This window comes from Callospermophilus lateralis, chromosome 7 (genome assembly GCF_048772815.1).
Source record: "Callospermophilus lateralis isolate mCalLat2 chromosome 7, mCalLat2.hap1, whole genome shotgun sequence".
In the NCBI taxonomy this organism is placed as follows: Eukaryota; Metazoa; Chordata; class Mammalia; order Rodentia; family Sciuridae; genus Callospermophilus; species Callospermophilus lateralis.
In genome coordinates, this window is record NC_135311.1 from 13079194 (window position 1) to 13096651 (window position 17458).

The following is a 17458-nucleotide window of genomic DNA, read 5'->3' on the forward strand; positions in this document are numbered from 1 at the left end:
TTTACCCCTGAGACACATCCCCAGTCCTTTTTATTTTATTTTATTGTTTTGAGATGGGGTCTCACTACAAATGCTGAGGGTTTCTGGAAGTTGCTGAGGCTGGCCTTGAATTTGAGATCCTCATGCCTCAGCCACTTGGGAAGGGAAGAGTGAGTGTCCTTGTTCTTGATGACTATCTCTCCCTGCCTCGGAGTTACAAGACCTCCCCCCAAGACAGTCTTCAGTCACCACAGCTATGGTGCACTCTTCTACCAAACTGGGGAGAAAACCCCTAAAACATAAAGATTAGTATTCTAGATGTTAGTATGAAAATTGTTCCAATACTGACGTTATCTTGGCAATAGCTTTGTGACCACAACACAAGGAAGTACTTCCTAAAGATAACACAAACCGAGTGGACACGGTGGCACATGCATATGACTCCAGTGACTCAGGAGGCTGCGACATGAGGATGGCAAGTTCAAGGCCAGCCTCAGCAAGACCCTATCTCAAAATAAAAAATAAAAAGGGGATGTAGGTCAGAGATAGAGCACCCCTGGATTCACTCTCCTCTATAAAAAGAAAAGAAAGGAGGAAGAAAGAAAGCAAAAGCTAACTATAAAGTAAAACATTGATAAAATGGACCCCGTTCAAATTCTGTTCATAGGGCAGCATCAGAACAGTAACCAGATATGTGGAAGCTGAAGAGAATACAGAGGAAAGTGGGGCGTCTCATGAAAATAGAAGGGAGACCAGTGGAGTAGAGGAAGGACCGGGAAAGGAGGAGCGGAGGGAAAGAGGTGCTGTAAAATGAAAGTGACCGAATATGTCATGTGTGTGTTGGAATATGTAGCACCAAGGCAACTAGTGTGTATAGTACATCAAGAAAAATGGAAAAGGGAGTAAAGAGACCAAGTGGGGAAGAGAGCAACTTAGATACACAGTGGCACATCCCGCACAGGCCAGCATGCCCCCACTCCGCCCCACGCATGCGTGCAGGCTGCTGTCGCCCAGAAACTCAGCGCTCCGTGTTGCAGACAGTAACTCAGCACACAGAGCGTTGGCTGCTCTCTCGTTATTAAACACCCGGAACTGGACAAACCCTGCAACAAATTCCACTGAAAAAGAAGATCTGCACAAGAGCCAAGTACTAAAAAGAGTGACTCTAGCAGGACACAGCCAAGGCACATCTCTAATCCCAGCAGCTCAGGAAGTTGAGGCAGGAGGATCAACAGTTTGAGGGCAGCCTCAGCAACTTAGTGAGGTCCTACTCCGTTTAGTGAGACTCTGTCTTAAAATAAAATTTAAAAAGGACTGGGGATGTAGCTCAGTGGTAAAGTACCTCTGGGTTCAATCCCTAGTACCAAAAAAAAAAAAAAAAAAAAAGAGTGACTATAGCCAGGCCCAGTGGCACACACCTGCAATCCCAGTGAGTCAGGAGGCTGAGGTGGAAGGATCACAAGTTCAAGACCAGCTTCAGCAATTTAGTGAGACCCTCAGTAACTTAGTGAAATCCTCCCCCAAAATTAGAAATTAAAAAGACCGGAGCTGGAGCTCAGTGGTAAAGTGCTCTAGGGTTCAATTCCCAGTACCTAATAATAATAATAACAAGAACAACAAGGATAACTAGAACCTCTTCTTTTTTAACCAGACCAGGATGCCCTAAGCCAAAAGTTTAGGCCAAACATCCAAGCTGTAGGGATGGAGCCCACACCCCTGTGGCCAGTGGTTGGTACATTCCAGCTATGAACTTGGCCTTCAAAATCTTTCCCACGGTGTCTAAGCCTTTTTATTTCCAACAGTGCACAAGGATCCCAGTGTCTCTGCATCCTGGCCAACACTTGTTATTTTCTGGATTCGTTTTTGTTTGTTTTTAAAGTAGCCATTGTCATGGGTTATGAAGTGGTATCTCACTAGAGCTTTGGTTTGCATTTCCATAATGATTAGTGGCGCTTAGCACTTTTCATGTGCTTTTTGGCCATTTGTATTCCTTCTTTGGAGAAATGTCTGTTTGAGTCTTTTACCAAGTTCTGAGTTGCGTTCTTTGGGGTTGCATTGTTGAATCTTAGGAGTTCATATATGATAGGCAAATATTTCCCCCCACTCTGTGGCTGTTCTGCTCTGTTGATAGTGCTTCTAAATTACAAACACACACACATATATCTGGGTACTAGGAAGTGAATTCAGGGGCACTTTACCACTGAGTTATCAGTCCTTTTTATTTTTTGTTTTGAGACAGGGTCCCACTAAGTTTCTGAGGCTGGCCTCAAGCTTGTGACCCTCCTGCCTCTGCCTCCCCAGTTGCTGGGATTACAGGCATGTGGCACCACGCCCTGCCAGATGCACAAAGTGTTTAATTCTCATGAAGGCTAATTAGTCCTTTCCTTCTTTATTTGCCTGTGCCATTGGTGACAAGTCTGAGAAGTCATTGCCAAACTCACTACTATGAAGACTTCGACCTGTTTTCATCTAAGAGTTTTATAGTTGTCGGTCTTACATGTAGATTACGGATCCATTTTGAGCAAATTTCTGTGTGTGTTGTTAGGCAAGGGTCTAGCTTCATTCTTTTGCCTGTAGATATCCTCTTTTCCCAGCACCATTGGTCAAAAAAAGGTCCTCTTCCCATTGAATGGTCCTGGCAACCTGGTTCCAAGTCATTTGACCATAATGTGAGGGCTCATTTCTGAGTTCTCTGGTGGATTCCATTAGTCTCTGTGCCTGTCTTTATGTCAGTAGCATATGGTTTTGATCACTGTAGCTTTGTAGTACATTTTGAAATCAGGAGGGGTGGACTTTGAAATTAATTGCCAAGAGTAACTAAACTATTTTCCTGGATTCAATGAGCCACTCTAGCAAATTATTGAACCCAAGAAGGATGTCTCTCAGCCAGAAAGGAATACAATTATTCCACTTAGAGTAGTGGAGATAAGGAAGGGCTGATTATAAACATGGTGGCATTCTAGAGGAAAACACAATAAAATGCCCAACATTTATCCAAGGGCCAGTACTGATGTCATCCCGTCCCACCTGTACTGATAACCCATCGGGGATGATTGGGTCACCTGGCCCCTTTTGAACAAGGCCCTGAAGATGGGATCCAGGAGGGTTAGCCACTACCCTAGAAGAGTCATCCTCAGAGGCCTGCCAGCCCATCCTTCCCTAAGGAGAAACCCACCACCAAGGTCGTCAGACACCAGATATGGATATTGGGGGTCTTTGTCACACACCCAATCCCCCACACAAAAAGACTATTTTCTTCCTTAGGAGTTTCAGGTAGAGGATGCAAATTGAGCATCCATATGGGTAAGGTAAGAAGGAGTAGGACAAAAAGCCTCCTCCTGCCCTTTTCTCCTCTGGCTATTTTAAAGGGTTACCTGAAGGGTGTTGGGGGATGTCATATTCCCCTGTCAGGATGCCTAAGCCCTAAATTCCAAAAGTGGTAAAAGTAGAATAGTTCAGAGCAATAGACCGTCTTTTGGAATCTCCCCAGTGCTTTACTCCCTACGTAAAAAGATCCTGTGTTAATTCAGGAATACTCAGAGGTGAAGTAACTGGATTGACTGGGCAGTAACTGTAGGTAGGAGGGGCATGGCTGGAGGAGGTGGGTCACTGGGGGCATGCCCTAGAAGGGTCTTCTTCCCAGAGGCCCCTTCCTACTCTATTCACTCTCACACGTGTGTCTCCCACCTCCCCCCCCTTCTGCCATAAGTGGAGTAACTTCCCTCCACCACACCTTCCATCATGATGTTCTACCTCACCTTGGGCCCAAAGCAATGGACTTGATCCACCAGGGACTGAATCTGTGAAACCATGATCCAAAATAACCGTTTTCTCCTCTAAGTTGTTCTTGACAGATATTTTGGTCTCAGGGATGCAAAGTCAAATAACACAAACACCAATCCCTGAATTAGTATGATTTATTCTTCGTTCCTCTACTACTAACATGCTAGTTCCTGGGCAAGTGGTTCTCCATCCTTGGGACCGCATCCCTGGGAGAAGAGCTCTGGGTCCCGTAGCCTGAAGTTCTCAACGATAGAAGAGAAGCACAGCTGCCTCTGTTATCTCCCTGCTGTTGCTGAAATGCACCTGAGTTCCATATCCATCTGCGTCAAAAGCAGAGAAGTCTCCACACTGATTGGGATTACTCTCTGGGAAGTATCCTCCTCCACCAATGCAGTGCTAGGAAACAAGGAGAGGAAGAGGTGGGGATGAGAGGGCTGCGGGGAGTCCAAAGACCTTCGTAGCCAAATCCAGGGGAAAATGCGTCCTCCTCAATTCTCCATGGGCAGTGTTGATCTATTTCTCCCATGAAAACTAATTAATCTTCAGCTTTAGTGACACACCATCTGCTCCTGACTTTCCTTCAACTTTTCTGCACATTTCTCTTGGATCCCCTGGCTGGACTCTTCCTTCATGAAATCCTTAAGTGCTGCTCCCTCACAGGGGGACACATTTCCCGCTCCTTGATAGGTTTCTGATCCTCTCTGGCTACAGTTCTAACTGTCTGGAGCTGTCACATAGGAAATGAGCACATACCCTTAGCCTTGAGTGATGGAGGTGTGGAACTGACTTCTGATGTGTATGAAAGCAGGTGGACCTCACCTCCACTCAGCAGGGGAATGAAGCTCTGGAAATGGGTGTCACCCAGTGAGACTAAGCTATACCCCCCTGAAACCCAATCACTTTCCTCATTTGGAGAACTTTCTCGAGGATCCTCCTCAATAATTAGGGCTTCAGAACATGATCCCCTCTCTCTTTTTTGTCTGCCTCTATTGCTTCCCTTGTGGGAGTTGGGACTGAGGAGCCCTTGCTGAACCCCAAGAAAAGGCTACTTTCTGTGTCTGTGTGATTATGTAATAGCCAGCCCAATTCACCTGGAGTGACCCTGATTGATTTAGTTGCGTGTTGCAATAACTAACAATTCACAGATGGCCCCAAAGCTCTATCTCCAGTCCATTTGTTTCTTGGGCTGAAGACCTCAAACTCTATCACTGGGACCTCTCTGAAGGCACTTCAAGCTCCCCCCAACCAAAACACAGTTAATTACATCCAGACGTCATTTAACAATGGGGACACTTTCTGAGAAATGCATCTTTGGGCAATTTTGACACTGTGTGGACATGATAGTGTATTTACACAAACTAAGATGACCATGGTGTCACAGGTAATATAACCTCCTGGGACCTCTGTCATATTTGCAGTCTGTCATTGATCAAAATATTGTTATGCAGCAGCGTATGACTGCATATCCTTCGTTGACCTCAAACATGTCCATCTTCCAGACACCCTGACTTAATAAATGATATTTTTTTACCCAAATGAAAATGATGAGTTCATTCTAGATTTGTTGTCTTTCCATTATCTGTGTTCAGCTGGACATAAGTTTAAAATCTTTGGAATTCATCAGTACCTCCTGTTCATCCCTGTCGGCACTCCCCTATTTCAGGCCTGAACTATTGTGACCACCTCAATATTGGTCTCCTGGTCCTTAATCTCATCCCACTAGAATCTGTCACCACTTTGCTACCAGCACGATCGTCACAAAAACTATCAAGTTGATCTTCCCTTAGTGCTTTGTTGGCTCCTGTCATCTATAGAATAAAGTTCAAAGTCATTGGTGTGATGTGAGGTCCCTTCCTAATCCAGTCCTTGTCACTACCCCACATACATCTCATGAACCAAAACTGCAAAACAGCTTGCTGCCCCCTCAATGCCACATGCCCTCTGAAACACTGATGATTCTGAACACATTATTCATTCAACATAAATTGCACTCATATTCATGAAGTTCTATCTATGCATCTCTCAAGACTCAGCACAGAAGTTACCTTTCCTGCAATCATTTCCCAGACACCCCCATCAGAGTTAGGTGTTCTTGTAGGCCCTCATTGTTTGTTGTTGTTGTTGTGTTGTTTTATTTTGTCTTATTTTTGGTGCTGAGGGTTGAAACTCAGAAGGTGGAAAGATCTCCCATGCTCCTGGATAGGCAGAATTAATATTGTCCAAATGGCCACACTACCAAAAGCATTATAGCGATTTAATGCAATGTCTATTGAAATCCCAATGACATTCTTCATAGAAATAGAAAAACCAATCATGAAATTTATTTGGAAAAATAAGAGAACCTAAATAGCTAAAGTAATCCTTAGCAAGAAAAGTGAAGTAGACCTTAAACTATACTACAGAACTATAGTAACAAAAACAGCATGATATTAGCACAAAAATAGATTTGTAGACCAATGGTACAGAATAGAAGACACAGAGACAAACCCACATAACTATGGTTATCTCATACTAGACAAGGGTGCCAAAAACATTCACTGGAGAAAAGATAGCCTATTCAACAAATGGAGCTGGCAAAACTGGAAATCCATATGTAACAAAATTAAACCTCTATCTCTCATCCTGCACAAAAATCAACTCAAAGTGGATCAAAGACTTAGGCACTAGAACAGAGACCCTAATAGAAGAAAAAATAGGCCCAAATCTTCACCACGTTAGCCTAGGATCTGACTTCCTTAACAAGTCTCTTAAAGTGCAAGAAATAAAATTAATAATCAATAAATGGGATGGATTCAAATTAAAAAGCTTCTTCTCAGCAAAGAAATAATTAATAACATGAGGAGAGAGTGTACAGATTGGGAGAAAATCTTTACCACATGCACCTCTGATAAAGCATTAATCTCTAGGATATATAAAGAGCTCAAAAACTTAACACCAAAAAGCAAATAACCCAATCAATGAATGTGCTAAGGAACTGAACAGACACTTCACAGACGAGATATAATTGATCAACAAATATATGAAAAAGTGTTCAACATCTCTAGCAATTAGAGAAATACAAATCAAAAGTACTCTATTTCATCTCACTCCTTTCAGAATGGTAATCCTCAAGAGTACAGGCAACAATAAATATTGATGAGGATGTGGTGAAAAGGTGCACTCATACATCGCTGTTGGGACTGCACATTGGTGCAACCACTATGGGAAGCAGTGTGGAGATTCCTCAGAACCATCATTTGACCCAGCTATCCTACTCCTCAGTTTTCACCCAAAGGACTTAAAATCAGCATACTATAGTGATACAGCCACATCAATGTTTATAGCAGCTCAATTCACAATAGCTAGACTATGGAGCCAACCTAGGTGTCCCTCAATAGATGAATGGATAAAGAAAATGTGGTGTATAAACTCAATGAAATATTATTAAGCTTTAAATAAGAGTAAAATTATGGCATTTGGCAGTAATTGGTTGGAGTTGGAGAATATCATGCTAAGCTAAATAAGCCAATCCCACAAAATCAAATATCTAATATGTGGATTAGAAAAATCTCTAATATGTGGATGATAATTCACAATAAGGCAGGGGCACTAACATTTCCTTAGATTAGGCAGAGGGAAGTTATGGGAGGGGAGGGGAGGGGATGTGCAGATAGGAAAGATAGTAGAATGAAACAGACATTATTACTGTATGTATATATGTGACTACATGAGAAATTATATCCCTTCTATGTATGATATATCAAAGTGCATAAATGCATTCTACTGTCATGTAAAACTAATTAAAAACAAATAATTTTTCAAAAATCAATAATTATGAAAATTATTACTGATTTCTATATATCAATTATATCTACTTCCTAAGAATGTGAATCTTTAAAGTGCAAGATTTAAGAGAACATTTAATCAAAACCAGAGTTCTCCAAATTAAAACTGTATGATGATTCAAAATATAAAAATAACAAATTAAAAATTCATTTATATAGTTCAGGGTTCTCTGACTGGACCTATTACCAATAACATATATTGTAACACTTGTATGGTACTCTCTACACTGGAAAGTAAACGTGGTTGTATTTTCAAAGGACAATTGAGAGATACTGACTTGTTTAGAGGGTACTATTATAAGATATAAAGATATTTTAAGACCTTCTCTCAAGAAGGGATTGAAGTTCTCTTAATTTGTCCATTTTGCATACTAGATATAACATTAAAATGGATCAACCAGCCTACATACTATAAAATTACAAATGATCAGGGAAAGTGCTTCATTTTCATTTGTTGTTAGGTCTAATCTCAATCACTCTCATGAAACAAGGCCTTAAGAAATCACCTACTAAGGAAAAGAAACTAAGGAGACCCCCCTCCCCAACTTAATACAGAAAAGAAAGAAATCAGGGAGATTTTCAGAAGATCCAAATACATATATTGAAATGTTTTAGAACTTATGCCAGATGTTTGACCTCACCTGGAAAGATATTATGCTATTACTTAGCCAAACTTTAGCCTCCAATGAGGAGGCCACCTTAAAAGCAGTTGGGGGAAAACCTACATCTTGCCCATGCCCCAATAGCACAAACTCTCAGCTTGAAAGGCTTTTGTGGGTTGTTCCTGAATATAATCCTTACCGTAACTCCAGGTAACAGAATGTTTTACCCCAAAGGCTGAGCATACAGCAATGGTGCACTTGAAACCTCAACCCTTGTTATTGGTCCTAAACAGCACAGGATGCCTGTGCCTGGACAGGAGGTCCTGGAGCCCTGGTGCCTGAGACTCAGCAAGGAGGAAGGGAAGTCACGGTCTCATTCATATATATATATATATTCTCACATAAAGATGAGTACTCTAGATGTTAATATTAAAATATTTCCAATATTAATGTTATATTTGCAATAGCCTTATGACCTCAACACAAGGAAATATTTCTTTAAGAAAGCAGAAGTTGAGTGGGCACGGTGGCACATGCATATAATTCTAGTGATTCAGGAGGCTGCAACATGAGGATGGCAGGTTCAAGGCCAGCCTCAGCAACTTAGGAAGACCATGTCTCAAAATAAAAAGGGGATGTAGCTCACTGATAGAGCACCCCTGGATACACTCTCCTGTGTAAAATAAAAAGGAAAGAAAGAAAAGAAGGAAGGGAGGAAGGAAGGAAGGAAGGAAGGAAGGAAGAAGGAAGCAAGCAAAAGCACACTAACTATAAACTAAAAATATTGATAAAATGGACCCCATTCAAATTCTGCTCATATGGCACCATTAAAAGAGTAACCAATATGTGGAAACTAAAGAGAAAAAGGAGAAAGTGGGGCATCTTATGAAAATAGAAGAGAGACCAGTAGAGAAGAGGAAGGACCAGGCAAAGAGGAGGAGAGAAAAAGACAAAATGAAAACTGGTCAAATAATGTCTTGTGCGTGTAGGAATATGTAACACCAAGCCCAACTGGAATGTATAAATACACCAAGAAAAATGGAAAAAGAGAGTAAAGAGACCAAATGCAGAAGAGAGCAATTTAGATACACAATGGCACATCCCACACAGGCCAGCATGCCCCCCGCCCCACGCATGCGTGCAAGCTACTGTCTCCCAGATACTCACGTGCTCCGTGTTGCAGCCAGTAACTCTCATCCCAGCACACAGAGCGTTGGCTGCTTTTTCATTATTAAACACCCTGAACTGGACAAATCCTGCAACAAATTCTCCTGAAAAAGAAGATGCAAACAAGAGCCAGGTATTAAAAAGAGTGACTAGAGCAGGACACAGCAGCGCACATCTGCAATCCCAGCAGCTCAGGAAGTTGAGGCAGGAGGATCCCAAGTTCAACACCAGCACACCAATGTTGTGAGACCATCAGTAACTTAGTGAAATCTTATCTCAAAATTCAAAATTTAAAAAAGACTGGACCTGTAGTCCAGTGATAAAGTGCTCCTGGGATCAATTCCCAGTATCAAATAATAAAAATAACAACAACAACTAGAAGCATTTTCTTTTTTAACCAGATGAAGATGCCCTAAGCCAAAAGTTTAGGCTACATCCAAACATCAAAGCCCCACACCCTTTTGGCCAGTGGTTGTTGCATCCCAGCCCTGACCTCGACCTGAGGGAACCTCTGTCATCTGGAGTAAGAGGCTGGAACTCACAGAAGACTTGTTTTCCTAAAGATTGTGGGAGAAATTAGACTGTTCAGAAAGCTCACTAGGCCCACCAGGGTGGTGCAGCCTGTAATGCCAGTGACTCAGGAGGCTGAGGCATGAGGATCATAAATTCTAAGCCAGCCTCAGCAACTTAGTGAGACCCTGTCTCAAAAAAATAAATATATAAAAAGAGCTGGGGAAGTAGCTCAGTGGTAGAATACCTTGGGCTCAATCCCCAATACCACTAAATAAAAAGAAAATAGAAAGAAAGATCACTATGTAAAGTTGATCTGGTTAAGCAATTGTCAGATGCAGCCACCTGTTGCTGTTGACACCCATCTCAGCCAGTGACCATGGGCTTGTCTTCCCAGCATCACCTGCCTTCCCACTGTCATTAAAGTCAAAAGCAAACAGTAGAGTGCAGCAACCAGTGTGGCCAAACTAGAAGGTTCCAGCAAGGGGTGAAGGGAGATAAGAAAAATAAAGACTCCCACACACACATGATTTTGAAGATAAAGCTGGGGTCAGGTGGAGCGCTGCTCTCTGATGGAGAAGCAGGTCTGAAGAGTTACTCCAGCAATCTCCATTTATATATGTCTCATTATCAGGTTAAAGACTCTGCATGAATTATCCTTTGTATTCAGGAAAGTTAGAGGACTAGAAACACTTATGCAGCTTTTCCACAGCTGCAATGTGCAATGTTAGGAGCTTTGTGGAGTGCTTGAGAAAGTCTATTTATAAAAGTATGTTAAGAGGACAGGCTCAGGAGCTGGTGAAAACACTGTGGTTGTCAGCAAGAGAGTTCCTCTATTCCCGGGAGCTGTGCGCCTGAGATCTCGGTGGAAGCTGATAAGACTCTTACACAGAGCCTCCTCATGCAGGGCATTCCCACAGCAGCTAAGCATCCTGTGCCCTGGCGCAGAAACATTCCAAGGCACCAGGCATGCCACAGTCAGGAAGTCATCAGAGACGCCCAGTCTCAGCCAGTGCTCTCCCATACTCTGTCACTGCTCTCCACAGTAGGAGAGTGGTGGCTCAGTGGCAGGGCTCTTGCCTAGCATGTGTGAAGCACTGGGCTCAAATCTCAGCACCACATATATAAATAAATAACATGAAGGCCCATTAACAAACATACAAAGATTTTTTAAAAGGCAATGGCTTTTGATTTTCTGATCCGAGACTTAATTTCTGTGGTTTTATGATACTGAAAAAAAGTCTTTTTTTTTTTTTTTTTTTTTTTGGAGTAGGGGGTATCAGGGATTGAACTCAGGAGCACTTATTATGTATTTTATTTAGGGACGGGGTCTCAGTGAGTTGCTTAGTGCCTCACTTTTAAGAAAATTAATATCTGTCCTTCAAAATAAAAATAAATCTTCACTGGATTCAGTGTTGCATATCTGTAATCCCAGTGGTTCTAAAGGCTGAGGAAGGAGGATCATGAGTTCAAAGTCAGCCTCAGAAAGTCAGCAAGGCCTCACTCAGTGAGACCCTGTGTCTAAATAAAGTATTTAAAAAGGCAGGGGGTGTGGCTCAGTGGTTAAGCGCCCCTGGGTTCAATCCCCAGGACCAGAATAAACAAATACATAAATAAAAACAAATCTTCCTCACCATTTTGCTAGTTCTTTCCTGTAACATTAGCCTTTGCCTTTTCTTAACTATTATAAGAGGCTGCACAGGGAGGTAGTTAGGAAGGCTGGGTTTATGCCCTATAAAATGGAGAAAATTGTAATCCTAACTGCATAATTTTCTTGTATGTAATGACACAGAATCATATCAAATTCCTAGGAATGAGTCTGACATATTATAACAGCTCAATAAGTGAATACTAGCTTTTGGATTTTTTGGTGGTGGTACTGGGGATTGAATGCAGGGGTGCTCTGGCACTGAGTCACATCCCCAACCCATTTTATTATTTATGTTGAGACAGGGTCTCATTAGGTTATTGAGGCTGGCCTCAAACTTGGCAATCCTCCTGCCTCAAGCCTCCAGAGTAGCTGGGATGACAAGAATGCACCTCTGACCGTGTCTAGCAGTTCTTTATTATTGTTATTACCCTCTTTCCCTCTTTCACCAGGAGTTCAAGAAAGGACTTCTGATTGGACTTTGGGAGCAAACACTCACTTTGTCCATTAGGTGAGTAGTAAGATGCAGTTTTCTGAGCATCACCAAAGTCGTAGACCACAGGTATTGCTGGGCCATTGTCATTCCAACATTTCCCTAATCCATACTTCACTGGGTATTTCTGCAGGAACCAAAAAGAAAAGTTTTGTAAGGACAGTAGATATGCTGCCATTTTGGACAGGAAAGGGATCCCTTTCCTGTCAATTGTCATTACTCAGAAACCAGTCTTAATAATAACGACTCCTTCTCCCCATAGTAGGATCTCCCCAAGAGTCCAAGTCCTCTGTGTCTCTTTCTCTCTCTTCCCACTCTTCTCTCCCTTAGGGCTCTTCCCTTGCCCTAAGCTGGGATATCGCCATCTATCTGAGCTGGTGACCCATGCTGGATTCACAAAATCCGACTCTTCCAATAACTTAAGAAAATGACAAAAAAAGCACGCAAACACACAGATGTACCTGTGCTCACACACACCCACTTGCAGTTTCTGGGATATGCATGATATTGCAGTGAACTCATTAAAATATCACTCAAATAGTAGTGGCTTTGATTTTCCCAGCCACTCACTCAGGACATGGCTCCAGAGAGCTGATTTGTTGTCCGACCCCATATATTTAAGTGCTCCCCAGCCAGCAGTTCTGTGTACCTGGTAGAGGCCAAACAGATTATGTCCCAGATGCTGGAAGAAGCCAGTCGTGGTGCGGTACCTCAGCAGAGAGCTGTTCCGCCAGTTCTTCATGGGGCTCTTGTTGGGCACATGCCAGATGCCCAGGTCCGCAGCCTGGATGTCGAAGTAGCCGGGGTTCTGGAAAGCAACCAACACTGAGACTGACAAGCCCAGGTCCCGCAGGGGCAAAAGACACACATGGGCTCCCTCAGCTGAGCTGACAGCCCTAGACTCCAGGTAGACAGATGGCCAGCCATGCTCACACACACCCACTTCCGGCAGATCATGCCCCCACCACCACCCCGCTGCCTAATGGCCTTGTGGGAGGAAGCTGGATATCGCCATCTATCCGAGCTGGTGACCCATGCTGGGTTCACAGATTCTGACTATTCCAATAACTCAAGAAAATGACAAAGAAAGCAGGTAACACACAGATGTACCTTTTCAAAATCAGGGGGTGGCTCTTTGTGACCTGAGAGGTCCAGAAAGAGAGAGAGTCACTGGAATTCTTTATTCTTATATAGGGGACACACAAGGGGAGATTCCATGGAGCATTCTATCCCCAAAAGGGCAAAGGGGTAGGATTAGAAAGGAAGAGGAGAGTGTAACTGGACCTCATGGGGTGACACCAACTCCTGGAGCCACACCTTCCCTATCCCAATGGAGGTAAAGCCCAATGTATTGCGGGGTGCAATAACCGTTCAGTACCCCTTTACTCAGGACTTAAGGGTGTGCACACAGCTTCTGTTCAGAGAGGCTCCCGACACTGGGATGCAAGACATTAATTATTTCTCTTCTGCTCCAGCCCCATGTCCGCAGCCCACTTCCCAACCTCCCTCCTGCATGCTGTGGCCCAGCCACACTCAGGTCCTCCCCTTGCCCAGTGGCACCCACCTTGTAGTCGTCACTGGTGGCCGCCTCTGCAGACCCGAAGGTGTTGTAATTGGCCCAGTTGCCGTCCCCCTCTGGGTAGTCTGCTCTGTTGCCCTGCTGGCTGGACCACCGATCGCCCACCGAGCACTTCCCAGCCATGTTGTTCTCGTGCACACTGGCCACCAGGGTCCAGCCACCACCCGCAGAGGTCATGTCACAGAAGGTCTGGTAGACGGCACCGTTCTTGGCCCGGAGGAGATACAGGCCATCTGTGGAGAGAACCAGCCCCGAGCCTCCCTGTCTGCGAGCTCCCGGTCCATCTCAGCCCTGAGACCAGAATGCCCTGGGAAGCTAAAAGTGTGTTCTGAAGGTTCTCACACTGTTCACTTATCTCCATGGGGAGAATAAGAATCCTCCATGGGTATCTCGTGTTTCTTCCCTTCTAAAGCAGAGGTGTTGACCACCATTGTTCTGTATTATCTTCTCAAAGAATTTATAAATCACATAGAGAAAGATAGTTTAGAGAGTGCCACCCTCTGAACAGGAGAGGCCAGAAATCCTCATGAAGCCTCATCTCCGCAGAGATCAGAATGAGGCCCCTGCACTTCTCAGAACAAATGGCTTCTGCTCTTTATGTAGGACTCAGATTCCCCAAGTTCAGAGTGGGCCTCTTCTCCACAACCTGCAGGAGGCTGGTCCCTGTGAGCACCTGGCACATTTCTCCCTTGGCCCCACAGGCAGCTCACCTAGATCTTACTAGAAAGCCCGTGATTCCCCAGAAACCATGGCAACTTGGGAAATGAGGGGGCTCCTACGTGGTCATTCCTCCCCACCCCTGACTTCCATGGAAGCTGTCGCTGCTCAGCCGTCAGGACAGTTCTCTTTGCCTCCCAGATTCTGAGGAGGTCTGAGGCTTTCTGCTTCATCCTACCTGTACCCCTTAGGGTTCCGTCACAGCCTATGAGATTGCTTAACTGCAACACAGATTGGCTCCTCAGCAACAGAGCACCCTGCGACCCACGTCACATCGTCAACCGGCCCTTTCTCCTCGGCCCACAGGACAAGGAATCAGAAAAGCTGACACCTTTGCTAATCTTGATCTTGCTGTTTCTGTAAGAAACTACCTGACTCTACAAAGAGCTCATTCGTTTGTTTTTTCTTTCTTTTTTTTTTGGCCTTAAACTTGTGATTCTCCCTCCTCAGCCTCCCGTGTCACTGGGGTTATAGGCATGTGCCACGCAACCAGCTTGTTTCTTTACTGGCCACATTTGTTAGCCTGCTTGACAAACTAACTACACATAGAGATGTCACCTGGCCAGGCACAAGAAGATATTGATACTCTGGATTCTGCTTTGCTGGACTAAGGAAGTTCTATGTCTCAGCTTCTGGAATCTCACGCTTTGTGCCATCATCCCTGAACCTGCAGCAGACTAACTCAATGGTTTACAAGTAGAGGAGGGTCTTAGATCATCACAGTTCTTGCCACCACCCTAAGATCACTGGCAAACTGCATGTTCCCTGTGTTCAGAAGATCATGTGCTGCATGGAACACAAACACCTCAAATTCCCACCAGAGTCTGGTCACAGTGGTGCACACCTATAATCCCAGCCATTCCAGAAGCTGAGGCAGGAGGATCACAAGTTCAAGGCTAGCTTGGGCAACTTAGTGAGAAACCTGTCTCAAAATAGAAGAAACTAAAAAAGCTGGATTTTTAGCTCAATAGTAAGAGTGCCTCTGGGCTCAATCCCCAGTACATAAAGGAAGAAAGACCCACTGGAAACCTCTTTGGGGTGAAAATTGGAGCCAGAACAGATTCTGTTCCTCTTGATTTCCATGACTAGGCTGTGCTGCACTGAAAAAGGTTCTTCAAAGAGAGAATGCTGGGTTGGTTCACTACTTACCTCTTGCTTTCTGGCAAGTTTCTTTTATTTCCTTGCAGCTTCTAGGCAAGGAAGAAAAGGAAAAGACACATTCTTCGTCCTCCCAGAACATCTTGGGAGAATGGGTCACTGCTAGGGAACATGAGAACAGTTCTCATTAACAGGTCTGGTACCACTGAGACCGTCCTTACCGGACATTAGTTTCCACCCCAGCCCACTGCATCAGCTTGATAGTGTCTGAAATTCCAGGAAGTCAGGGACCCCCTCTGCTAAGACTGTCTGATCCAGAAGCCAGCAGAGGCTGAAGAGTCGGAGGCTTCTACTCCACCAACTTTACTTAATCCCTACTGGGTGCACCCCCCAGACACTGGGCACTCAAAGACAATCTGGCACACTTCTTCAAGAGATTGCATCCTAGAGGGAGGAAGGACCCCGAGAGGGACCCAACTGAAACTGGGTAAGGAGAGGCCCACCTGTGGGGACGGGAAAAGACAACTTGCTGAGAAGGGACCAGAAGTCACTCAGAGCAGGTTGATTCTTATAGAATGAATAGGAACTGGCTATGAGACAGGAGGGAAAGGGGAGAGAACACTCCAGAAGGCATGCAAAATAGCATGAGGGGAGAGAACACTCCAGAAGGCATGCAAAATAGCATGAGGGGATGACCAAGCAGAGACCCATCTGCTGAAACCACAGGTCAGTGGCCTCCTTGGCTGGACCTAGGATGTGAAGGGGTTGAAAACTAAAGCTGAGGAATTAGCAGAGACCAGTGGGGAAAGGGCCTTGTTTATTGCTCTAAACGCACAGAAATGAAGTCAAGCATGGTGGCTCCCACCCGTAATCCCAGCCTCTCAGGAGGCTGAGGCAGGAAAATCATAAGTTTGAGGCCAGCCTCGGACACTTAATGAGACCCTGACTCAAGATGAAAAATTACAAAAATGGCTTGAGATGTGCTCAGTGGTAAAGCATCCCTGAGTTCCATTCCCAGTTCCACAAAAGAAAAAAAAAATGCCATCAATAAACTCTTCTTACTCGTGGACGGCAAATGAAATAGTGTATGAAAATGTGCCTTTTCACTTGACGATGGAATGAACTGAAATAAACAATAGACCAAATAACACTGGAACACATCACCATCATGTCTGTCATGAGCAATGGAACAGTCAGGATGGAAGTTAGAGGAAGATTCCTGACACCTCGGGCTACCAGCTCCCTCTACAGATCCAAGGCCAAGGCCACAGGAGCCAGAGCAGCTGGGAGAGGACAGTCTCGGTTTCTGCCCTGAGCTCCTTGCAGCCAGACCCAGGAGAAGCCAGAAACCTGCCCCAAGTCCACATCTCAAGCTGGCAGCCACGGGTGTGTTCCCTACGCCTCCACGACTCCTCTTCTGGCCCAGGACTTTAAAACCCAGCCCAGCTCTACTCCCTGTGCTGCGAGGCGCCCCAGAGGGGAGCAGAGGGAACTGATGCTCCTTGGAGTGATTTACCTGCGCTGCACCATTGGGTGGCCACAGAGAGAAACAAAAGGAAGCAGAGTCTGGTCATTGTCCTGTAACGAGAAACAAGATGCCAGGATCGCTGACTGGGCCACCTTGGTCTTCCTCCCATTCTTCCTCCCTGACTTTGCTGAGTCAGGAAATCTCCAGAGGAAAGTGATCAACCATCTGGAACCTGAAATAGCCTCCATCCCTGTTGACCCCTATAAACACCCAAGGGGCCATGGGCTCCTCCCTCCCTGAGACTGACACCAGACCTGAGCTGGTGTCCTCCCCCTCCCCCACCACCATCCATGGATCTGTCTCACACTCAGAAACATCTTCCTAGCCAGGCACGGCAGCGTGCATCTATGATGCCAGTGACCTCGGAGGCTGAGGCAGGAGGATCCCAAGTTTGAGGTCAGCCACAGCAACTTACCAAGAGCTTGTCTCAAAATCAAAAATAAAACGGACTGCAGATATACTCTGTGGTAAAGCACCCCTGGATTCAACACCCAGAACCCAAGAAAGAAAAGGACCTTTCCCATCCACCC

General features: G+C 44.7%; 1 protein-coding gene across 2 annotated transcripts; it reads right to left on the reverse strand.

Moving 5' to 3' along the window:
- Positions 1-4005: 4005 nt before the first annotated feature.
- LOC143403708 (intelectin-2-like) lies at positions 4006-16989 on the reverse strand. Of its 2 annotated transcripts, none has more exons than XM_076861849.1 (7): positions 16917-16989; positions 15452-15562; positions 13571-13818; positions 12656-12814; positions 12013-12133; positions 9356-9459; positions 4006-4158 (listed from the first exon to the last, which is right to left on the reverse strand). In XM_076861849.1, the coding sequence occupies exons 1-7, from the start codon at positions 16972-16974 to the stop codon at positions 4006-4008; spliced, it is 954 nt and encodes a 317-aa protein (XP_076717964.1). In that variant the 5' UTR covers positions 16975-16989. The 2 variants fall into 2 exon arrangements, with proteins under 2 accessions (XP_076717964.1, XP_076717963.1); XM_076861848.1 differs by having other exon boundaries at positions 15452-15530; positions 16900-16974.
- Between the last annotated feature and the right edge of the window lie 469 nt (positions 16990-17458).